The following is a 25,737-nucleotide window of genomic DNA, read 5'->3' as shown; positions in this document are numbered from 1 at the left end:
GCACATTTAGTGGTATTTGACCCTTATAAGTCTTATTCCTAGTCAAAATATCTCATTACACTTAAAATAAGACATGATCACCTCAGAAGTAACTTGTTTTTAGACAACTGTCTCTTGTTTCAAGTGAAAATTTGCTTGTTTCATTGGCAAAATTTGTTTTTTGTTTCTAGCTAATTTTCACTTATTTCAAGTGAATTTTCACTTTTTCCACTGGCAAATTTTGCCAATGAATCAAGCAAATTTTCACTTGTTTCAAGTGTAAATTGTCTAAAAACAAGTTACTTCTGAGGTGATCATGTCTTATTTTAAATGTAATGAGATATTTTGACTAGAAATAAGACATTTTTGACTTGAAATAAGACAAATAATCTTGGTAAGATTTTGCGTTTTTGCAGTGTACGTGAGTGATAGATCCTCTAACTTTGCCCTGTTGCGAGAACGGGAGCGCTTCACTAGGACGTGTTCTTCGGATCTGGCCCAGAAAACAACGCGATTCTGAGCGATGAGCCAAAGCTGAAAAAAAAAAAAAAAAAAGTTTCAAAGGATGCACAGTAACACACTTTTACTTGGGATTCATCATCACCACTCTTTTCCAGCCCTATTGCTCGCCAAAATGGTGGAACTACTTTGTCTCTGTATCACTACGCAGCAGTTCATCTCAGTACTGCGTGGTTTTTTTTTTAAGCATAACAAATAAAGTAGTTCCCTCAGTCTGTCAGAATAATGATAACGAATCCCAAAACAAAAACCGGCGACAAAGATGCAACACCGCCACTTGACTCAACTATACAAGAAAACCGGAGTCAAATCAAGTTGTATGAGGAGAATTTGCTGCAAAAGACAACCCAAGCCCCGCCCACACAGTTTGATTGACAGGTGATTTCTTGGGCCGTGCCGTGCAGACGCACCGCAGCAGGGAGAATCACACAGAAAAACATTTTAGCTCTCGGAGGGAAAAGGAGTGGATGCAAAGGATGGAGGGGAAAGAAATCTTTTTTTTTTTTTTATTAGTGTAAACACACAGCGATGGGCGACAGGCAGCTGGAGAGACAGACAGAGAGAAGAGACGGAGGAAGAGAGAGAGAGAGAGAGAGACAGATTTTCTGATTACAACTTCCATCCAAATAAACCTCCTGTCCTTCCTTTATTGTTGAGGCAGTGCGACAAGACAGAGCTTGTTTTACTGCGGATATACCGTATTCTGTTTATGTCTATGAGTGTGTGTGTGTGTGTGTGTGTGTGTGTGTGTGTGTGTGTGTGTGTGTGGTGTAATTTTCCGGTCTCGAGGCTATTTGATTGCCTTGGATAAGTGTAGGCTTCTGATTCAGTAGTGGAAGTGGGCGACTCTGTGTGATTAATTTAATGATAAGTGTGTGTGTCGGTGTATCTGTCAGCACCTGTGTGTGTGTGTGTGTGTGTGTGTGTTTCTGTTTGTGTGTATGAATTCGTGCAAGAATGAGTGCATAAGTGTGTTTTTATACTTAATATTAAATATGTGTGTGTGTGTGTGTGTGTGAGAGAGAGAGAGAGAGAGAGGGATAAAGAGAGAGACAGATAATAAATGTTTGTTTTTGCATGTGTGTGTGTGTGTGTGTGTGTGTGTGTGTAGTCAGTAGAGCCATTGCAGATTTTTGAGTCATGATGGCTTAGTGTAAAATCCTCCGCACACACTGTAGCCTGCAGGTAGCTCTGTGAGCCACACACACACACACACACACACACACACACACACACACACACACACACACAGACCTGCTGAAGGTATCTGGAGACTCTTCCTGGTAAACCCGGTGATGTAGCTCATTCCACATTATTGTGCATCAGTGATTTGGGAATTTGGGAGGAAAGGAGAGACTCAGGAGGGATTTGGGAGGGAGAGCGGTGTGTGTGTGTGTGTGTGTGTGTGTGTACTGTAAGATAGCAGGATGTGTTGTCGAGGGGAGTAAACTGCTGGAGGGGAAGTCTTCACACTGTGACCCCGACATCCTCCGGGGGATTTGGGCTGTAATGTGACTGATGGGTGGATTTGCTCAGCGTACACACACAGAGAGACGCAGGAGGCCAGACTCTGTCAAACATCCAGACGAACAGCTGCTTTACTCTAAACCACTGGTTCTCAAACTGCGGTCTCGGCACCACCGGGGGTCCTGAAGGGGAGAATCAGGGCCCACCAGCAGAATGGGGAACAGACGAATCCAACTGTTATTATAGCCACTGTTCCTCTATTACTCCTTTATTACTTGAACCACAGAAACTGAACGGGTATAATGAATACTTGTACAAAACCAACTTTACAGCAACAACGAAGGGGGAAGTTAAAGTCAACGCACCAAATTAATTAAAATCGTGTTATTTCAAAATGATTGGATGCGAATTTGTAACACATCACAGGCTAATATCAGCTAATTAGATGTGAGCTTAGTTAATTCTAATGAACTGCGTTGTTGTTAATAAAGTTATCGAATAATCTTCTGGCAAACCAACGTTTTTGTTTGTTTTTTTTTAAATTAATATCAAGAGCCACAAGGTTATTTTCATAACTGTTTGTTTGTGAACATGTTTCCATTAGCCGTGCGTCAGTTCTGCCGATGTAAACAAACTCTCCTGCTGATGCCGATGTCAGTTGAACGTTCACAGCTGTTGCCATGACAACAGGAACCACCCTGAAATACTCTGATTTGCCGTGAACCAAAGGCCCGCGCCGGCTCTATCCATTCAGTTTCCACGGTCTGACCTAAGACAGAGTATACTGTAAAAGCACGACTCTTATCTGATCTTGATTTTATTATTGATCCATCGATGCTGCAGGATTGTCCCGGGTCAGATCAGAAGTCTTCTCAGATGGGGGTGTGTAGTCTGTGGTGTGTGTCTATATGGGAGTCCTTGATGGGAAAAGAAAGGAGTTAGGAAGCTCTTCCTTAAATGTCAAAGAAAGAATACTCCATAATTGTGGTGTTACAATCCCAAACTTCTCACTTTAGTATTTAATTCTCTCTGAAATACTGATACCACGTTGATAACGACAGTCAATGTGTCACCAAACTTGATTCAGACAAGCTTTCCTGTAACGTTTGCCACAATGCAATCCACATTTTGTTCCTGGAACAAGTTCTGTCTGCCAGTTTTGGTGGACCTGGATCCAGCTCAGGACATTTGTCAGATTTCCAGCTGTTTTACTCTGACTGCTGCAGTCCAGAGCCAAGAGTCAGATAACTCATGCTCCGCCCGGTCAAATCCTTCTTCTTCTTCTTCTTTTTCTTCTTCTAACTCATCTTATCTGCAGGTTTATTCCTTGAGATAACCGTGAGATTGGATTTCAGCTTGTGGAACATTTGGTTTATAAATTTCAGTATTGAATTCAGTGTTTTGAGACGGCCTTGAATATGCATTACAAGTTTGTGCCAATGCTAAAGCACATTTTTCTTTTGCATGGTGGTTCACTGGATATTCAGTTTGTCTGGAAAACAGGTGCATATGCTCTGTACACATGTATCTACGTCTGAGAGAAGACACTGGCAGAGAAAGAGAGATAGTTGATGAATGGACAGGAGGAAAGGTTAGATGGAGAATGGTTGTTTTGCAGGAGATTCCCGCATCGACAGTATCAGTGGAGTGTGGATGAAAAATGGGATGACATGGTTGGGATGTCAGGGAAGAATAGATGGAAAGATGGGCAGATGCTAAAGAGGCAAGGCACGACAGCAGACTGAAAAATGACGAGAGGAAAGAAAACCAGATGAGTTGTATCCACGTCAGTGACCCGTGCAAGGAAAGATGAGAAAGAGAAGAATGCAAGGAGGCTGGAGAATGCAGAGAGGAAGAGAAGAAAGTGATGTCACTGAACTTTTAACGAAGGGTGTAAAGATGGATGACAGAGGGAGAGGAGGAAGCGAAAGAGAAGATGAAGGCGGAACCAAATGATAGCGTTAGTAGGGATTTTTAGAAAGAAAGAACGAGAAAGGACACATTTGCAAAGTCATCATTTTAGGACGGGTGTACAGTTACAGATATGACAGTATGTGGTGATGGATCACAGGGATTAAGATCTTTTTTACGGGGTGAATTCCACAGTAATGCCTTATGTTTATACATGAGCCTGCGGCTTGGACAGAAATGGATGTAGTGATTCTATCTCAATAATGTCTTGACACCGGGCCTGCTTTTGCCTCAGGCGGAACACACACCGAGATGTTTCTGAATATTTAGCCGCAGCACAGACGCTTGAAGCCTGCTGCTCTTTCTCTAAATCTGAGAGTCAGGAAGCTCCTGACACGGCGTTTTAAAGCACTCAGTCACCAAGGCTTCGAAGTAATGTTGTAGTACAGTGTTTGGAAAGCAGATTGCAGGCAGAAACAACGTCACAGGTTGAGTCAAAGCCCAGTGGGCGCAGCCAAAGACCCACATTATTTTCTGGCTAAGTCCAGTGGGGGAAAACAAAACAAAAACAAACGTAAGAGAGGAGGAAGCTAATATTTCTTTCTGAATGTCCCAACCTTAGTCTGCACCCCGACCGAAGAGCAAGCCAATCCGGACCCAGCAGGTATCTTGTGTTATAAATATAAAACGTTATGAGGCGTAACGTTTTCTATTTTGTGTGTTGATGCTGCCGAGTTCGCACATTAATATTTGACTGGTGGATTTCTTTTGGGAGTGGTGCGAAGCTTTCATTGCACTAACAGTAATGTAAAGAGTGTAGTCATCGGCATATCGAATAACACCATGCACGTCACCCTACCTGGTTCACTGTCAAAAAAACCTTATGCTTTTGGCTCCGCCCATTTCTGCCATCACAGCAGCTCTGCCTCCACGTAATGTTTGCAGAGCTAACACTCCAATTTGAAATTATGGTTTTATGGTTTATATGTATATATATATATATATATATATATATATATATATATATGAAAAAAGAGAAAAAAGATGGAAGATTTCCATTCTTTTTTTTTTTTTTTTTTTTTTTTTTTTTTTTGACAATGTCTTCATAGGAGCTTGTTGCTGTGGTGTTAGCCTACATAGCAAGGCACTTCCTAGACACCACCTGTCAATCAAACAGTGTGAGTGGCACTTGTATTTCCTGCTGAGGGAGTTTGATTTTCACTTTGATTCATCTGTTAAACCATAGTGGCTATCGCACCTCATGCTAATTACCCAGTTCTATTTATTCTTCAACCTGGGAGATGATTGTTTGAGAGCTGCTGAGTGTGGAAACTATGATGGGCCTCCAAACCTGCAGACACTTCTCCATCTTGTGTATATACAGACCAGAGCAGAGCTCACACACTTTGAGCCGGTTGTTTAAACTAAAGCAGAAATCTGTTGAAATTTGACGTGTTTGTCTTTCACTCCGGTGCTGTAAGAACAAGGAGAGCACTTAACCTCGTCTGTGCTCGGTGTCTGTCAGTATCAGTGGGTGGTTTCAGCCCGTATGTGTGTCTAATCTGTGTTTTCATATCCTTGGTCACCCAAAAGAAGACAGAGTACAGGAAAGTGGTAAACTGATCAAACAGTGTCTTTCAAATAGTTTTCCGGAGACACACACAGGTAGGCCTATACTTCAACCAAATGCAAAATACTGAGGCATATCTAATGTCTGCAGTTGCACGTGATTTCATCTTTCATTTGTGTACGTTAATATGTGTCTGGCACTGTAAGTGCAAAGCCAGGCATTTTGTGCCTGAGGACACATATATTCTTTTTACTGTTTATACTGCAGATAGTGTTTATACAGCCGTGAAAATGAATGAGACTTTAACAGAGAATGTCTCTAAACAGACTGTGATGATAAGTAACCCTTTCAGAGAGTGCAAATAACCTTAAATATACCTTCTAAGTTGAGCTAATTCCTGTATCGCTTTAATTGGTGTGATATACGTAATTTTCTTTGATTACAGGGTTTGGATATATATCATAATTTAAATCCATTCCTTGAGAATAATGTGGAAATCCTTTTTAATCTTATAATGTGTATTTTATACACACTTGTATGCGTGCATTACATGAGGCTTTTTTTTTCACCCTCCTTCCTGTACATGCACCTTTGTACGATAAGTGTCAAGTTAATAACATGGAACCTAAACAGACAATGTAACTGGAAATTTTGCAAGATGAGAAGCAGGAACAGAATGTACAGCAGGCCTGAAGATACTGAAGATACGGGTTAACGCCTGCAGACCTGGCTTCAGTCCATTATGATATACAGAGCCGATTGTGTATGTTCTGTAAAATCCTATAAGGATCTGTAAGAGGTGGGACCCGCTGCCTCGGTTAAGACTGCACACCGAACTTATTTCACTTACAGCTTAGCAGAAAATGAAGAAATAAAATCCTATATGATATAAGATAGTGGAGGGATTAGTGTCAGAGCGTAACTGTGTATTATCATATCCAGAGAGACGTAAGGGCTGTGGTCAGGTCGTGGTAACAGAGCAGAAATTCAGTCTCCCAGCTAAGTAATTAACCACAGCTCTTGTTAATTTCCAATCCAGTCCTGTTAAAGATTTATTTCTCGCCGCTGAATTTCAGGAACTAAATGGAGGATATTAGGTCTCACCGTGGCACCCAGACACATTGAGGCATGTTGCTTGTCTTAACCCAACCACAGTGGTGCAAAAAGTAATCAAATTATAATGATATATCATGTGGATTTGAAATACATTTCTCGGAATTAAATAACAAAACAAAAACAAAGAAGAATCTTTCTAGGCGAAGTTCATTTCCAAATCCAAGATGTGGCTTTCAAGCACACATGATTCACTGTGTAAATAAGACAGCTTCAGAGTTGCAGTAAGGTTTATTTTCACTTTGAGCCAGGCTAATGACTCCCATAGACTTCAAGTCTTTATGCTAAGCTAACACAAAATGCTACCCATAGGAACCGAATCACAGGACACACAGAGGTGGAAATGGTATCGAACATCTTGTCTCAGTCTGGGGAAGTCGGAAAAAGGGTATTTTGCCCAAAACATTGGAGTATTCCTTTAAGTACACTAACAAAGTACTTCTACCTCATTACTTTACACCACTGCCCAGCAGAAGTAGATCAACAACCCATTTTTTGTCGTCCACGAGGCACCACCGTGATTTAGAATCTCTCTTGGTGAACGAAGTGGCACAAAAACATAACTTCTGTTTTAAAATCACAATCAGGAGTCACAAAGTTTACCAAATGTACTTTAAATGTAAAGGGATTTTTTTTTCTTTAAACATAGCCTCGTGCATGTCATGTGATGTGGAGTCATATTGGTGCCAGCTGGCTGCTCCGTCATGTAGCTCGTTCTGCCGAGCTCCATTTGGTTTCACTTTGGAATGCATCACCTCCAGTTCGGGATCAGGGCATCGAGAGGGGAGGCTGCATCTGGGTTACTCATTAGTACAGCCGATATGTGTATGTGTGTGTGTATGTGTGTGTGTGTGTGTGTGTCTCAACCTGTGGTTTTATATGATCGTGCATGGACTTCCACGCATGCATGCCTGCACATGCGTGTGTTCATGTGTATCGGGGCAGCGGGGTTGCCTAGTGGTTTAGGAAGACGGTCACTCAAGCAGAAATCCCAGGTTTAAGTTCCCAGGTTATCACGCACCGACCCCGCTGAAGTGCCGCTGAGCAAGACCGAATCGGCTTTGTAGCTGAGCCTCACCTTTGACCTCGCTTTGGAGGGAGGAAAGACTAAAGAGTAAAGAGACAAGACAAAAAACAAGCAAAAGGAAGAGGGAAACGCGGACGCTGAGAGTATGTTGTTGTGATAATATTGTAGGATTATATTATTAATGCACACTTTTTTTTTTTTTTACAAATTTCTAATGCACATATTTATACATATCTTATTTTCCTTTTTCCTCTCTAGAAAATATGAGGAAATGCAGCCGATCCAATTTCCCTTCAGGGATCAATTAATTAATTTTATGTATGTTTACCCTTCTATTTATCATTCCTTCATGTGTAGACGTGTTAAGTAATTAAATTCCATTAAGGTGAATTCCACGGCTGATTTACAGTGTAGGAGGGGAGCTGAGGGAGTTATTAAGCGGCAGAGAGGGGAGCTGTTTCTGGAAAGCAAGATGATATTTACTGAAAGCACCATCCTCCGACCTGTGAACGGTGCTGATATCAACATCAAGCCGGTATTTACTGCTAGGAATCTTGTATCATGGTATTCCTCAATCATGTGTCTGAAAGCTCCAACACATCCGACTGGGTGGTCAATAATGTGGGTGTACCTGTGTCCTCATATCGCTCACACCCCATCATTAAAGGACAAAAACTATCCTTAATGCTTAAATTAACGATTTAATTTGAGGTAATTGACTTATACAGACTCTGTAGCTGTTATTTGAGGTATTACTTTTTTTGGCCCAGTTGATATACTGTATATTTGCTCAGTATTTGCACGCCATTTCTCCATTGGATAGGGAGGTTGTTAACAAGACACTGACTTTTCAACATGTCTTCCCCCCTGATAATCATCTCAATCAGCTGCAATCCATACATACCACACTGAGAGCTGACCCGGTGCTAAAGGTCAGCTTCAACATTTGATTTGGATAGATTTGACTTTCACTCCAAAAGCTGCAGCTATCTGACATTCCTAAAGGATGGAGTGAGCTGCAGGTGATGAAGAAACAAGATAACTTGTGACTCATCAGGTTATGTAATAAATAAAAGAAAGTTTAAGATTTTTTTTTTTTTGTCTTGTCAGACAGTTAAAACAGCCGTCCTGAATGTTAGCTCTGCTTCATAACTTGGCATTTAAACAGCCATAGTGGTGATAAGCCAGAGGAGATAAAATTGTCTTTTGGGAGGAGTACGGTTATTTAAAACAGAATTAATGGTGAAATCGAGCGGGGGGTTGGATCGCTGCGGGGTTTTACGCTGTGAAACAGGTGTTGCTGGAAAAAGGGCATATAAGATCATCAAACCTTCACTGGATAAATAAAGGCTGAGGAATTCTGTGCTTTGAGTCAGAGCCGGAGTTTATAATAGAGAATATTTAAGCCTGTGCCGGGACTTACATCATGTTTCAGCCAGCCAGGTGCTGGATTGATGAGAACACCGGAGGTGGAGTTTAGATAAATCCCTTCCTCACCTCATCAAGCTTTTAAGTCAGATTTGTGTTAACGCTGAAAGGAATGCAGAGCGGGGAATGTTTAATCCAAGGGCTCACATCAGCTGTGGACGTTGTTTGACACTGTTATGCCAAGCAGGTGTTGGATAGATGATAGCAGGTCTGGTAACTCTAGATCTGTGTTTGAAGGCAGCAGATGACTCAGAGGTTCAGCCTGCAGCTTCAGTGTCAGGGAAACCCGGCGGTGTGTGTCTTAGAGGCCGTGGCTCAGCTTTTTGAGGTGGTGGGGATGAGAAATTTGACCAAAAGTATTGGTAACCTATTAATTACATGATATCATGATATCACATGATATTGTGTCTTATCATACCAAGTTGTTTTACACCACATACTGGATTGCATAATAAGGTGTCTTATGCACTTTATTGCGTCATATCGTGTATTGTGCTATAGCGTGTTACACTGTATCATATTGTATCGAATCAGCTTGAATCATATTGTATTGATTTTGATTGTGTTGTATCATATTGTATCGTATTGTATCGTATCAGATTTTATTGTATCATGCCGTATCGTATCATGTTAGACAGTATCATATCTTATCTCGTTGTATTGTATCAGATCAGATTGTATTGGATCGGATCGGATTGTGCTGGATTGGATCGTATCGTGTTGTATCATATGGGATCAGATCAGATCAGGCTGTATCATATTGTATCGTTTCGTATCATATTATACTATATCATGCCATATTGTATCATGTTGGATTGTATCATATCTTATCTCGTTCTATCATGCTGTATCGGATCAGATCGGGCTGTATCAGATTGTATTGTATCATGCCATATTGTATCATCACGATATCGTATCATCACGATATCGTATCGTATCGTATCGTATCGTATCGTATCGTATCATGTTGGATCGTATCATATCATTTTGTGTCGTGTCATATCGTATTGATTAATATTGTATCATGTCATATCAGGTCATATCATATCATATCGCATCGTGCTGCATAGTATCAGATCATCTGGAACAGATTCTATTGTGTTATATTGCAGAAAACAAACACCAATATAAAATAACTAAAACAATGCCTTCATTACAATAATTACAACATATCGTGTAGTATCATACTGTATTGCTTTGTACCGTACTGCAGTGTATCATATGGTATGGTACAGTATGGTATGGTATCACATCATATCATGTTGTATCTCATACAGTAGTAAAGCATCACATAGTGTCAAAAAAGCAAGCACATTATAATGTTTAAGAGTCAGAGCGTTCGGTTTTATTTATGTTTGTACAAGCCATATTCAGAAACAGTATTCACTGATTGGCTTGGTGATTTGTCAAATTCAAATAAACATTAATGTGCTTATACTGTAGCCACAAAGCACTTTTGAAAAGTGAGATTCAGTAGAAATCCCCTTTGAGTCGTGGACGGGGGTTATCTGCTCGGCTCAGGAACCTCCCAGTCCCCAGCTCGTGTTTTAAATCAGGAAGTAGTGAATTTGGGTGGAAACCCTCCATTGAAAGTCATTTCCTAAAAGGCTTGAACGAACCTGATAGCAAGAGAGGGGAAAGGAGGGAGGCATGGAGAACGAGAGAGTAAAAGAGAGGGGAGGGGGCGAGAGAGTTAGGCCATGCATGACCGAGTAAGTGAGAGAGAGAGAGAGAGAGTGTGTGTGTGTGTGAGAGAGAGAGAGAGAGAGCAAGAGTGAGTTAGAGAAAGTGTGTGAGGGTCATTGTGTGAAAGCATTAGTGTGTTAACGTGTTCGTGAGAAAGTGTGTCACTGCACTGAGTCTGAATCATTTTTATACCCCATTGTGTTTGCCAGTATTTCCTGTCTTCATTATAAAGCACACACACACACACACACACACACACACACACAGTGTAGGGTAAGTGCACACTAAATTAAGAAAGAGAAAAGGTCAGGAAAACAAAGCGTGGAGAAGCAGAGAGAGCGACTGGATGAATGAGTGGATCTGATAATGAAGGTGAAAACTGGAAACACAATCAGGCACTTCTGCTGAAATACAATACAGGGGCGCGTTATCAGGCCGGGCCAGGGCGCCACGTCACACACCTCCCACACGGGATGAATGGACCAGCACACTCTCTGAAACTCACTGCACTGACTGCCCACAAGTTTTGAATACAATACTGTAAAAAAAAAAATCCAACTCTCTTTTTCTGCCAATGGAACAAGCAAATTTTTACTTGTGACATAAGTGAACAAGTAAAAATTTGCTTGTTCCATTGGCACAATATGTTTCTTGTTTCAAGCTAATTTTCTTTTGTTTCAAGTAAATTTTCACTTGAAACAGGTGAAAATTGTCTAAAGACAAGTTATTTCTGAGCTGATCATGTCTTATTTTAAGTGTAATGAGATATTTTGACTAGTAATAAGACATTTCTGACTTGAAATAAGACAAATAATCTTGGTAAGATTTGACTTTTTGCAGTGTACTCGACAAAACCCTGAAATATTCAGACGGTCAGATGAGAAAAAATGTAATTTCTGATGTGTTGAAATCTGCTAACTTTATTTCTAAAGCCTAAACAAGAGGAAAAGACAGACAGACTCTGTTGATCCATTCAGTTACACTGATTTGGTAAAAAAAAGAAAGAAAAAAAAAGAAAAAGAAAATGAATGAATGAGTGAATCTCTCTGATTTCCGTCTGAATCATTATGAAAAGGTTTGATTTGAATCATTCCTAATTCTCTAAAACACATTGTTGTGGTGAACAGAATACTGTGAATGAAAAGCTTTTTGTATAATTAAAAAAAAAATAAATAAACAAATAAATAAATTCTGTTATGCAACCTGTTTCACTGTACACGTTTAATAGAAACAACATTTTGGCTAAATTGAATCGTGTTCTTGAATTGTGATTCCCTGACTCAAACTGAACTGAATTGCTTCAAAAAAATGAAACAGCTCTTAAACCGAATTTGCCAAATATTTTGAATTGATTTTATAGCTCTGCTAAACCAAAGGTGAACACCAAGACTCGTTCATGATCACAAAACTTTCATGAAAATTGTTCCAAAATGACCAGTTGAAAAAAAATATCTGCTCATAATATGGAAGCTACGACTGACCCGCTGCAGGTCACTGTTAAAGTCATGATTTGGCTCGCACAGTGTTTTTGTTTTTGTGAGAGGAATCATCAGTTTTTGAATAATTTCCTTGATGAATATCAGGTTCCAGAGTTTGTCCAAAACAGATGAAACAGAAAGAGAAATCTCTTCAGTCTGATCGCAGGGAGAAGCTGAGTAATGTGACTTTAGCTGGATTTGTTTTTGCCTTGCCCGCCCTGTGACTCCAGCGCTGTGAGTCCTGTGTGTGTGTGTGTGCGTGTGTGTGTGTGTGTGTGTGTGTGTGAGTGCCAGGTTGGCTACGAGGAGTGCTGTTAGCAGGGCTTCTCTTCTCCCTGCCTGCTGTGTTTTGGCCACACTCGGCAGGCTCCAGGTTTACGGCCTAATCGGATTAAAAGCCGGGGTGAAGCAGTCAGCCTTTTGTCGATGGAGGAGAAAGATTAACTCTTGCATTGTTGTGGGGTCCCTTTTCTCCTTCTTTTTTCCTTCTCTTTTCTCCCCTTTCCCCCTCGTTCTTTCTCCGTGTCTCTCTTTGAAGTGGCAGCAGCAGGTTAAGAGGCAGAGGAATGTGAACTTCACAGAAAAGTTCAAATGATGTTTTAGCCAAAACACAATCGGCTGAGATCGGGACACGCCGTGACATATCTCCGCCTTTAGTGACGCTCGTGGCTCAGTGTGTGTGTCTGTGTGTGTGTGTGTGTGTGCGTGCACGTCCGTATCGCCGTGTCAAAGTCTAGAAGCGAAAATCAAAGTTCCAGTCCAAACTTTTCTCGCATCCCATCACAGGACTTATTTGTTTATCTTTGTTTACTCATGTTGTTGTTTTTGTTGTTGTTGTTGTTGTTTACAGGTTACAGTGCGACTGCCAGCACAACACCTGCGGCGTGTCATGTGACCAGTGTTGCCCCGGCTACAACCAGTTACCGTGGAAACCGGCCACGACCTACAGCGCTAACGAGTGTGAACGTGAGTACAGGCTCATGCCAAGCACACACTTGTAATGCTATGTAATACCTGCACACACACACACACACACACACACACACACACACACACACACACACGTCTCCCAGTAATGCGCTCTCTTCCATATGTTGGTTAAACAGAGCTAATTCAACTAATTGAATGAAGCTGACGGGTCACATGGGCCGTCACGCTGCTGCAGGCCTCTACTGTACAGACTGAGGCCCTCATGAGGCATATGATTATGTAGTATATTTTTATTATATATTATATATTATATATTAATTTCTGGAAACATTTCAATTCAGTAAAAGTAAAGCACAGGTGATTCTAACCAGAAAAACACAACAAATTGTTTGGCAAAAACATCTGAAAATGATAATAACTGTGATAAAAATGCGTAAAGTGTCGTTCATCATTTGCTAAAGAGTAAATCTCATGTTTTGCAAAGCCCAGTGTGATTTTTATTTTGGGATTTTATTCGTATGAACACACTGCTCCCATTACTTTGGCCGATTTTGCATCTGCATTTGTGCCACGATTCCTAATAAATATCAGCACAGAAATACAGCATTACAGGTGGGAAGATTCTGCATATCCATATCGGACACAAAAACTCACCTTATATACACTTTACCTGCTTTTTTTTAAATCTTCATAATTCCTGATGCATGCATTCATGAACACATCTGCACACATGAACACACAGGCACACACCGGTCTGTTCAAGAATATAAATAATATCATCAGTAAGTCATTAGTCCTGATTTCTGAAGGCTGATTTGAGAGTCTGAGGTCTGTCTTTTCCCAGTTTCTCGATGTCAGCTGTAACCGTGGTAACTCGGGCCGGCTGAATTTGTTGTTATCAAAGCTGCAGTTCTATTTACATGCAAGCGCCGGCCATTATCAAAGCCCCGGTTATATTTAACAAGGAACAACGTGGATATCACAAAGACGCAAAGGTCGCTAAAGGGCAGAGTGATAGGAGAGAAAACAGAGAGAGACTCGGTGAGCTGCTGCAGGCCTGCATCTGAAATGTGACTTTGAGCGCTGCTACGTTTGTATATTTCAACCAGATAAAAGTGCCAGTCTAATTTTTCCCTCACGTGTGACTCAGATTTGATGTTTTCTAATTGATTGGAAGAGCAAAACGCCACGTAAATTTGCATTTTTTTTCCCTCCAACTCCAGTATGAAATGCACGGGTATGTGATATAAACGCCTGAGACTTTTATCTGAGTAAAAGTAAATCCTACGTCATTCAGCAGAGATCTTTGTCACACCCTGAGCCATCATGACAAGATATTGGAAAGAAAGCCGTTGGTAATCAATTTATTTAGTATATAAATTGTCACAAATAATGACAAACACTCTGCAAAAGTGATCAGAGCCCAAAGTGACGTCTTCAGTACAGCGGTCCCTCGTTTATCGCAGGAGTTACGTTCTAAAAATAACCTGCAATAGGCGATATCCGCGAAGTTGTCAGCTTTATTTTTTACAATTATTCTAGATGTTTTAAGGCTGTAAAACCCCTCACTACACACTTTATACACTTTTCTCAGACAGGCATGAACATTTTCTCACTTTTCTCTCTCGTTTAAACTCTCAAAGTTCAAACCTTCGTAGTAAAATAAGTCCAGGATTATAGAATGAACGCATTCTGTACTGTACAGGAGACACGGCACGGAGGAGATTGATTGGACAATGGTCTACAGTCCCTTAGCCAATCAGGACGCAGAACACAATGCGCTGTAAAAAAAAACAAAAAAAAAAAAACAGCAGGACCAGCAGCTAAAAAAAACCCCAACGCAGGACTGAAGCAGGAATGTTTTGGCTTTTTTTTTTTTTTTTACTTCATAAATGACTGAAACAGTTAATCTAGTTGTAGTCATCTGAGCACCAGCATTTGGAGAGAAACCTCAGCTCAGTCAAACCTTGAAAGCACCTGCAGGGACTGAGACGTGTTTTGAAGAAGCTTGGAGAAAACAGACGTTGATGACTCTTGTTGTAATTCTGTAAATCTGTGGCTTCCAGACGTTTCTGTTGGTCGGTGTCAGATGCGGCTGAAATCCTACCCTGCAAAAAGTCAAATCTTACCAAGATTATTTGTCTTATTTCAAGTCAAAATGTCTTATTTTTAGTCAGAATATCTCATTACACTTAAAATAAGGCATGATCAGCTCAGAAATAACTTGTTTTTAGACAATTTTAACTTGTTTCAAGTGAAAATTTACTTGAAACAAGTTAAAATTAGCTTGAAACAAGAAACATATTCTGCCAATGGAACAAGCAAATTTTTACTTGTTCAGTTGTGTCACACGTAAAAATTTGCTTGTTCCATTGGCAGAATATGTTTCTTGTTTCAAGTAAATTTTAACTTGTTTCAAGTAAATTTTCACTTGAAACAGGTGAAAATTGTCTAAAAACAAGTTATTTCTGAGCTGATCATGTCTTATTTTAAGTGTAATGAGATATTTTGACTAGAAATAAGACAAATAATCTTGGTAAGATTTTGACTTTTTGCAGTGTAGTGCAGATGTGAAGAGTCTTTTAAAAAATCAGACATGGTCACATATGAGGATGCACTGTTGCCTTTGTCTTTTTTTTTCCTCTGTGCCACGTCGTTTTATCTCTTCATGATTGATTTTGAAACGGTTTCTGATACTGAGGAGGTCTTGAGGAGGTCTTGTTGGCGTATCGCTCGTCTAACCTCCTGCACCGGGACGTTGAGCCGCTTTTTTTTTTTTTTTTTTTTTTTTTTTAGAAAGGAAAAAATAATCCCATGTGTGTCCAGCCTGAGAAAAAGCCTCGGTGCTATCAGGCAGCTGGATAAGGAGCGCTGGTTTATTTAGCTGGCACCTCCCAGGCGCTGAGGGGCTGATAAGGACATAAAGCTATCAGAGTGTTTCTCTGTGTGAATGGACAAACCACCGTGTGTGTGTGTGTGTGTGTGTGTGTGTGTGTGTGTGTGATCCACCCGTGCACATGGTTTCAGTTCTGTTTCCGGTGACTGCCAGGTGCATGTGTGTGTGTGTGTGTGTGTGTGTGTGTGTTGGGATGTCGGACGTCTGTTTGTTTCTTCCCAGATAATCTAATCTCCACGTTTCCCAGAATGCACCTCGTCCACTTCACTCCAGGCGTCTCCGAGGTGATAAAGTGACGCTGCGCTGAGGCTCCGCCCCCTGCGGCGCTCACACACCTCCGCTTCTAACTCCTTCTTCTTCTTCTTCTTCTTCTTCTTCTTCTCTTTCATCGTCACTGTCACCATCAGCATCGTCTTCTTCTTGTCTTTTTGTTTTTGTCTTCTTCTTCTTCTACTTCTTTTATTCCTTGTTTTTTGTCGTCTTCTCCTTCTTCTTCTTCCCTTTCTCCTTCCTCTTATTTTTTGTCGTTGTTTTATTCTCCTTCTTTTCATTCTTCTCATTTTTCTCCTTCTTTCATTCCTCCTCCTCCTCCTCCTTCTTCTTCTGCTTCTGGTTCTTCTTCTTCTTTTTCTTGTTTCTTCTTGTTTTTGTCATCTCTTCTTCTTTTCCTTCTTCTCCTTCTTCTCTTCCTTCTTTTCCTCCTTCTCCTCGTCCCTCTCCATCTGCATCTCCCTCTTCTCGTTTTGTGTTAATCTTATTCTTCTTTTGCTTCTCCCTATTTTCCTTCTGCTTCTTCTCCTCCTTCTCCTCCTCCTCTCTTCCTCTGCAGGTCACCCTCTCAGCTGTGTTTCCACACACACACACACACACACACACACACACACACACAGATGCTGCTGTGTGTGGAAACAGAGAGAAACCAGACGCTCCATCACACACCGAACTTTACAGCATAAAACCATATATTTCATATCTCATATCGATGCATGTTTATATTTTTTTTTACTATAGTCTTTATTGTATATATTTATTGTATATATTTCTGCATTTATTTTATTCTATTTAATTTAATTTAATTTTATGTTTCTATTCTATTAACGCTGCTGTAACACAAGATTTTCCCAGTTTGGGATCAATAAAGTATATCTATCTATCTATCTATCTGTAAATTGAGATTACGTGAGAGTTAAGGCCAGAAAGTTTGACAAAAATGAGATTTTAGTGTAAAAATAAATTTAATTTGGGACTGGATTACAGTTGTCCCTCGCTATAACGCAGTTTCGCAGATTTTTTTTAGTGCAATTTTGCATGCTTTTTTTTTTTTTTTTTTTTACTGGACTTATTTTTCTAGGAAGGTTTGAACTTTGAGAGTGTGAATGTTAATGCCTGTCTGAGAAAAGTGTATAAAGTGTGTAGTGAGGGGGTTTTACAGCCTTAAAACATCTAGAATAATTGTAAAAAATAAAGCTGACTACTTCGCGGATTTCGCCTATTGCGGGTTATTTTTAGAACGTATCTCCCCCCAATCAATTAGGGGCCACTGTATCTGTATTTTTTAATATTTTGTGCGTTGTGAATTTCAAGAGAGCGAGTCTTTCCTCCAAACAGACATGTTGGATTTTGGATTTAAAAACCTTTGCAGTTGTTTTTTTTTTTTTTTTTTTTTTCAAAAGCGTTTGATCGAGTGATGCGTTTGATCACTGACTTTGATACTTCAAAAAAAAATCCCTCTACTATCCAAACTTCAAACCATGTGACACCTGTCTTCATCAAAGCCCCTCTTTGCAGCGCCTGTGTTTTGCGTTAATTAAAGCTCTTGTCTTGTCATCTTTTATTATTTGTTTTGAAACATCGTAAATATGATCTGAGCTGTACGATGATGATGATGATGGTGGTGATATGGGAACACCTGGGAGAGGAACCGGGTTTCAGTTTGGAGGCACTTCAGAGAGCCGCGACCGTCAGATCGTTTTACCACCGAAGAAGAAGAACAACAGTCGAGGAGAGCGATACTGGTTGTGGCATATAATCCTGACAAATTACGGTCATTTTCAGACGATGTCGGGTAACTGAGCTCCTCGGCTGGCAGGGTTTTGAAACTGAATGCTTCACTTGGGTTTACTTAAAGGCACATTACGCAAAATTGCAGCGATTAAAAAAAAAAAAAAAAAAAAAAAAGGTAATCTTGTGGTTGAATCTGTGTGGCTCTCACTTCTGCCTCGTCTCACTTTCACACCTGTTCCTGTTTTTCTGTGAGTTGGATCAAAGGTGAAATATTTAATGTTGTTAATACAAAGTCATTTAAATAAATCAGTTCCTCTGCGGCTGATGCTTTTCTGAATGTGATCGGTTTCTTTCTTTCTTTTTCTTCTTTTTCTGTTCCTTCTTTTCCTGCTCGTTTTTGTCATCTTATTCTTCTTCGTCTTCTTTTCCTTCTTCTCCTTCTTCTTCTACTTCTTCTTCTTTTCACTCGTCTCCATCTTGTCTTTTGCCAGCATCTTATTCTTCTCCTCCTCCTCCTTCTTTTCCTTCCTCTTCTCCTTCTTCTCCTCCTTGTCGGCCACTCCCTCTGTCTTCCTCCTCGTATTTCGCTCATTTTTCTGCTTTAAGTGAGGAGTTCAGACGCTCAGTCCTTTGTGGATTTACACTCGTCTCGCTCTCTTTTTTTGCGGTTTCTTCTCCATCTTGTCCCCCTCGACACCGCTCTCTCTCTCTCCCTCTCTCTCTCTTTCTCTCTCTCTCATTTCTCTCTCTCTCTCTCTCCTCTTTCCTCTCTCCCTCTCCTCTCCTGGGTGGCAACAGTTTTTACCCCCCAGGTGGGCGGTTACTCTGTTGTTTCAGCATGCAGTGTGTGTGTGTGTGTGTGTGTGTGTGTGTGTGCCACTTGTCTTTGTTTCACATGTCGCCACATGTGACTCATTTATGGATCTAATAAAAGTGTTTTATTATTTCTTTAATTTTGTTATATTTGAAGTAGTGTGTGTGTGTGTGTCAGATCCTAACTGTACTGTATCGTGTGTGTGTGTGTGTGTGTGTGTGTGTGTGTGTGTGTGTGTGTTTCAGCGTGTAACTGTCACCGCCACTCGTTCGACTGTTACTACGACCCGGAGGTCGACCAGAACAGAGGAAGTGTCGACGTCCACGGACACCACCGAGGAGGAGGAGTCTGCCTCAACTGCCAGGTAACACACACACACACACACACACACACACTCTGCTCTTCTCTACTCTACTCTACTCTATTCAGTTCTGTTCATGTTGTAGTCCATGAGCCAAGACCCCAAAATTGACCCCCGATATCCGAACGGGTGGGCAATTTCTAGTTTGTTTTTTTGACTTGCCACCAGTGTTGGGACCAATTACTCCCAAAACTAATAAGTTACAATTACTAATTACTTCTGTAAAAAAGTAATTTTGATTACTACTCAATTACTGCTGCAGAAGAGTCATTCAGTTAGTGGGGAAAGTCATTTTTATGGTTACTTTTTTCTTTTCTTAAATCCTCTTATTAATGCACATATTTTTGCGTTGCTGTTGCAGTGTGGACATTGCTGTCAAATTTCATCTATCACTGTCAGTGTTGGCCACGTTACTTTGAAAAAGTAATTCATTATAGTTTAAAGTAGTGATGTCAGTTAGTCAGGATGGGGAATTGAACCCGTGGTCTTCTGCACGACTGGCAGCGAAATTGCCGTCGGAGAACACAGACGATTCTTCAAATTTGTGCTGAGTCATTCTCCATGCATGTTGATAAGTTACGAAAAACTGCAAAGTCCGACCGGTTTGAAAATTGACACACCGCTTTTTCTCCACAAGACACACATTTTTTGAATAGGATAATAAAATAATAATAATTATTAGTAGTAAGTAACGGCGCATTTTATTGTCAGTAACGGTAACGGCGTTACAACGGGGGAAACAGTAATTTCTTTGATTACTCGTTACTGATAAAAGTAACACCGTTTCTTTGTAACGCCGTTACTTTGTAACGCCATTACTCCCATCACTGCTTGCCACACATCTCTAGTTAACATTTTCACATGACAGCCTTTGCAGACTGGCAGCTTAGTGATGGTTATCATGCATTGAATATATGGACCCCTACAGCAGAAACCAGAGGATTTCGTATAGTACATGTTTGGTATTATGAGGCTTGTTGACTTCTTGTGAACTACTCAGGCTGCCTAAATCAATCCAATATATTCTCAAGATATAAGACAATTGAAACAATGGTATTATTGGTCGCCCAGATCATATTTGTGGCTGTTAAACCCTTCTTTATTGAAATTTTGCATAGGCGGAAATCAGAATTAAAAATGTCTCCTCTGTATCTATTCATATTAGAGAAACTACATAATATTAGCATTCTTTTTGGGACCAGATTTGAAATCCCACAAGTTTTAACTTTCATTTGGTACCAGATTTTTACATGTAGCACTTATAGTTTTTGAGATATACTTATTTAAATATGTGCATGTTGTTTTTGGCAGAACATGAGTTTTGATCAGGCTGTAATAGTAATAGTATTGTGGCTAAGCTAAGGGACTGGAGGCGGAGTGTGAGGTTAAACTGTGGAGGATGAGCCAGGGATGGAGGGATGTCAGGGTCAGGGAGGTGTTGTTGGCTTGATGAAGGCCCGGCAGAGCAGGAGGCCCAGAGGCAGCAGCAGGAGTCAGGCCAGAGGCACTGAGACTCAAGAAAACAGGATTTAGGCAAAATCAACATGCGGACGGAGCTCCGACCGGTGCAGAGGCTGGACACAGACAGACTGATGCTGCTTTTCCACCAGCAAAGAATCAGCTCCGCTCTGGTTTACACACCAACTTTTGAGCCGTTCTTTGCATTTCCACCAAATATAGAATGGTTCCAGAACAGAAAAGCTAACTGGTTCTCAGCTGGAACCAGAGAATAATAGTTCACAAGTGGGAACCGAGTGTGTCTACCAAGAAAACCTCCCTGACACTTGCCTGCAAATAAACATAACGTACAAAACAAACCAAAAAATGAGTTTATAATCCTCAATCTGAACCCTATCAGGCTCAGATTAAGCAGGTTAATTGTTGCAGCAGGTGTGAGGGGTCGGGCTCTGGGCTGCAGGTGACAGCAGGCAGGTGAGGTCACTTCTGTCGTGCACGCCCGCCATGTGCAAACTGAGCAACTGGTGGAAATGCAGACGAGTTCCTTAGTTTGCATCTCGGCTCCAAGACTCTTGAACCGAACCAGTTTGAGAACCAGAACTTTTTTTTGTTGGAAAAAAAAAACATGAATATGAGCGTCTACAGAGTCTTAATCAATACTTTTATTGGTGGAAAAGCTGTTTATTGTTGAGAAACATACAGGGGACTGTTTGAATCAGGGAGAGTTGTACAGCTTTAAACAGGATAAAACAAAATCCCTGAACTTTTGAACTTGTTTAGCTTGTGTTATTTTTTTCTTGTGTGTACCTTTATAGCTCATATGGCAGTATGTGAGAGTAATCAGAATACATTACTGAGTGTGTGTCGTCAGCTAACTGCTGTAACGAGTGTATTCATGTTTTGCCTGAATCCCTCAGCATCACACCACAGGAGTGAACTGCGAGCGCTGCATCCCGACCTACTACCGCTCCCCGGACCACCCCATCGACTCGCCGCTCGCCTGCTCACGTGAGTGACAGCTGTCAATCACACGACACAGTCACATAGTTTACTACATGAAACGGACAGAAGACATCCAGAGCCGTACGACAGGCTTGACTCAAGGCAACTTTACTTAGAAAAAGATTGAAACTTTAGTTCATAATCAGAGATGCACGATATTGGATTTTTTTTTTTTTTTTTGTCTCTCCTATATTTTCTAGCTCATTTGGCTGATTGCTGATATATGCACATATTTTTTTCCACTTAATTGCAGAGAACGTCACGCCTCTCCTGTAGTGGGATTAACATATCATTACGCCTGCTCTTATTGTGATGGCCAGTGAGAGCAGGCTGCTGAAGTGCTCACTAACTAACATCAAAAAAAGAAAGATCGTACATTTTGTGCGTTCTTTTCCAGTTTAGGGAGTTTTGCATAACTGGACACTCCTCCAACCCAGCTGTGACATATCATGCAGTTATAAATTATATTTAAGCATTTTGTTGCTTGGTGATTGGCAAGTCTTGACAAAGGTTCTTGCAGCTGAAACATTGACTGACTCCCTTGAGTAAATCAGTGCAGACGTGAAAAAGGAAATGGACGTTTGATTCTCTGCACACGTGAGACAAAGCAAACGCTGTGTGTGTGGCCTTTGACTCATCTGGCAGATACAGACGCAAAACACAAGGAAAAGCCAGATTAATTGAACTTAAGTGTAAAACATGATGCATTTATTTTTATCAGGGAGGCACAATATTGATTTTTTTTCTGATATCTGACATACCGATCTTCATTTTAAAGCCTTTTCTTAGCTGATACCAGTGACGTGTCGATGTTACTGTGCATTCCTATTCATCAGCAGAGTGTTCCTGCCTGCTGTGGTTTTACTGATGAACATGTGGACGTAAAGCATAGTGTCAACATGTTTTTTTATGAGTAAATGCTGCATAATGAAACGCGCTCTCTGTGCCCCGAGGCAGCGTGTGCGTGTGAGTCCGAGTTCACAGACGGGACGTGTGAGGATCTGACCGGCCGCTGTTACTGCAAACCAAACTACACCGGGGAGAACTGCGACTCCTGCGCCAGCGGCTTCATCAACTTCCCCGACTGCTACCGTGAGTTTCTCCTCTCCTCTGCTTCAGCAGTAAAGCCTGAATACTTTTTTTTCCCCATTAAACCCATCATATGGGTTTTATGCACAGGTAAGAACTCCCTGCACTAACAGAGCACATTATTAAAAACAGGATATATGAAGACATAAGTGAGAAATATCTAAATGTGTGTTTTTTCTGTATAAGTACATGAAAAAAAAATGAAAAGAAAGGCAAAGTGACATGCACAAATTCACACAGGCAGAGTGTGTCTTTCTTTGCAGCTTACATTTTTATATGTGCATCATCTGCAGAGCTTTAAATCGGGATTTCTCTCTCTTTCCCCTGCAGCCGTCCCCACCTATCCCACCAACAACAACAACAACGGAGAGGCCAAACCTGCAGGAGAGATCATCAGTAAGACTTTTCCTCCTCTCCTCCTTCCCTCTGCTGCCACGTCCCGTTGGGCTCCAAATGTTTTGTGAAGTCAAGTGTTGAAAATTAAAAAAAAATTTTGAAAATTAAAGGAAAAGAAAATTAAATTAAATGCGAAAATTAAAAGAAGCAAAATTACGAAATTAAAAAAATGAAACAATGTGGACCAAAATGGATATATAAATTAATAAATTGGCTAGAGAAGAGGGGCCTTTGGCACACTCGCATCAAGCCAAGGATGTAAGTTTGAATTTTAGGAACATATAGGGAAGGTCAGTAGAGCACCGAAAACAGGAGGCATGGCCGGAGAGAGCAGTCAAAAACTCAAATGAATAACCTGACCACGCCCCTCATTCGCCGTCGCCCTCGGTCGTATTTCCAGGAATGTCTCCTCTCTTGTCTCCGTTGGCGTGTTGATGTTGCTGCTGCCAGTCAGATTCGGGCTTCAGGGAGGTTTGGGAACGCCGTGCGGTGTATGAAGGACGAAAAATGTCAAAACAATAAATAAATGAATAAATAAATAAATACACATATACATATTTATGTATGTATATATTTATATATGAATACATAAATAAATAAATAAATGTAGAAATAAATAAATATAGAAATAAATAAATATATAAATAAATAAATGTAGAAATACACAAATAAATAAATAAATGCATGAATAAAATAAAAACAAATAAATAAATAAATACATGTAGAAATAATTATTAATTTAATTATTTATTCATTATTATATTTATATGTGTATTTATTTATTTATTCATTTATTTATTGTTTTGTCATTTTTCGTCCTTCATAGCGGTGCGACTGGAATCCCAGTGGAATGTGATAAGCTGCACCAAAACACAGTTCAGACTCTCAAAACCTCCGAGGTGCCCTGCATGTCGGTGTTTTCACTGTCCCAGCAGCCTGTTTGTGTCGGGCTCAGTGACTGGAGGTTTTTTTTGTGTTCACTGGGGGAAAAAAAACAAGTCAACAGGAGGAATTCTCTCCGTCAGTAACTCAGAAACTGTATCGGCACGACTGATCATCGGAGACGCTGCTGCCAAAGCCGGTTGTGCAATGTCACTTATCAGATAGATAGACAGATAGATAGATAGATAGATAGATAGACAGATAGATAGATAGATAGATAGATAGATAGATAGATAGATAGATAGATAGATAGATAGATACTTTATTCATCCTGAAGGAAATTCACAGTTTTCAGCAGTATCCACAGATTACAAGATTAAATAAATAAAAAAATAAAGAATAAAAGATGACACTAGAGATCTAAGTACCCAATGTGCAAAAAACGTGTGCATAGATGTGGGCAATGTGCAAATTTACAGTATAAACAGATGATAAATAGCAGCAAGCAATATATACACTATAAACAAGGAATATATAAAAAATAGAAATATGAACAATTTAAACAGCAGAGAAAAAATAACCTAAACCTGAACGTATAAACCCAGAGAGCAAGTTTATATGTCTAGAAGTATACTGAGGTGATAAATCATTCGGTTTGAGGACGTGTTTTCTCTCTCTCTTTCTCACTGTGTCTGTCCATCTCTCTCTTCCCTTCCTCCGCTCCCTCCTCCTTCCTCTCAGACTGCGAGTGCAGCGCCGCCGGGACGGTGGATAACTCCTGCCGGCCGGATCCCCGGACTCGAACCTGCGTCTGCAAACAGGGTTTCACCGGCGACCACTGTGACACCTGCGCTCCTGGTTTCTACGGCCTCAACTGTCAGGGTGAGGAACACAGAGGCAGACAGATGGATAGATACACAGACCAATAAAACATATGCATGCATAAAGTAAAATAAGTGAATAGCAGTGAAGGAAAAGAAGGGATCTGAAAACAGTTTCCACCCGCACTAAAAAGAAAAGTTTCCCTCCACACGGACTCACTCAGCAAAACACAAACCTGTGAAATCTACTGCGTTGGACATGAACCATGACCTGTGTGACCTTTAGCTGCTTACAGAAGTGTTATCATTTTCTTTTTTTTCTTCTTTTTTTTCAGGGAGACAAAACTTTATTTGAAAAATAAGTGGAGGAATGAGATTGTTCAAAAATATATGAAGAATTTATTATTGGTTGAAATTTGAAGTGACACCCACCAGTGCAGGATGAGTTCATTGTTTAAAAAGGACCACACCAGTGATTTTTAATGTTTGGCCTGTTTACTTCAATTTATTCACATTTTTATATTGCAACAAACCATTCTGCAGATCATGCAGGGGTCCTGAAGATTTTACAAAATATAACTCAAATGTTTGGTTCGTTGAAAGAAGTGTTATCATAAACAGACAGAAGCGATATGTAAAGATGATCCTGATCAGCCTGTCAGGGTTTATTCTGACCGTCTGGCTCAGTATTATCCTGTTAATGAATTAGTTAGTGAAAGAAAACAGCAAAAAAATATTCTGAGGTGATTTTATTAGCCTAACAAATTGTGCATAGATTCCATAACAACCAGTGGAGGACAAAGTACACTAAAGTACCCCGATACTCGAGTGAAGTGAAGTAAGGCCGTACTACAAGTGAAAGTTGCTCAGTCAGATTTTAACTCGAGTTAAAGTGCTGGAGTTCTT

General features: G+C 40.4%; 1 protein-coding gene across 1 annotated transcript in view; it reads left to right on the top strand.

Annotated features, from left to right (window-relative positions):
• The window catches only part of lama5 (laminin, alpha 5), a 151,434-nt gene that overhangs the window by 54,965 nt on the left and 70,732 nt on the right, over positions 1-25,737 (top strand). The window contains exons 7-12 of the mRNA XM_030056408.1: positions 13,029-13,144; positions 19,068-19,186; positions 21,559-21,649; positions 22,601-22,735; positions 23,063-23,128; positions 24,752-24,892. Of these exons, the coding sequence (XP_029912268.1) occupies positions 13,029-13,144; positions 19,068-19,186; positions 21,559-21,649; positions 22,601-22,735; positions 23,063-23,128; positions 24,752-24,892 (668 nt within the window). The remainder of the gene's footprint in view (positions 1-13,028; positions 13,145-19,067; positions 19,187-21,558; positions 21,650-22,600; positions 22,736-23,062; positions 23,129-24,751; positions 24,893-25,737) is intronic.

The sequence above is a fragment of the Myripristis murdjan genome, chromosome 7 (assembly GCF_902150065.1).
Source record: "Myripristis murdjan chromosome 7, fMyrMur1.1, whole genome shotgun sequence".
Classification (NCBI taxonomy): Eukaryota; Metazoa; Chordata; class Actinopteri; order Holocentriformes; family Holocentridae; genus Myripristis; species Myripristis murdjan.
The sequence above is the reverse complement of the archived record's forward strand: the minus strand, read 5'-3'. Positions and strand labels throughout refer to the sequence as shown.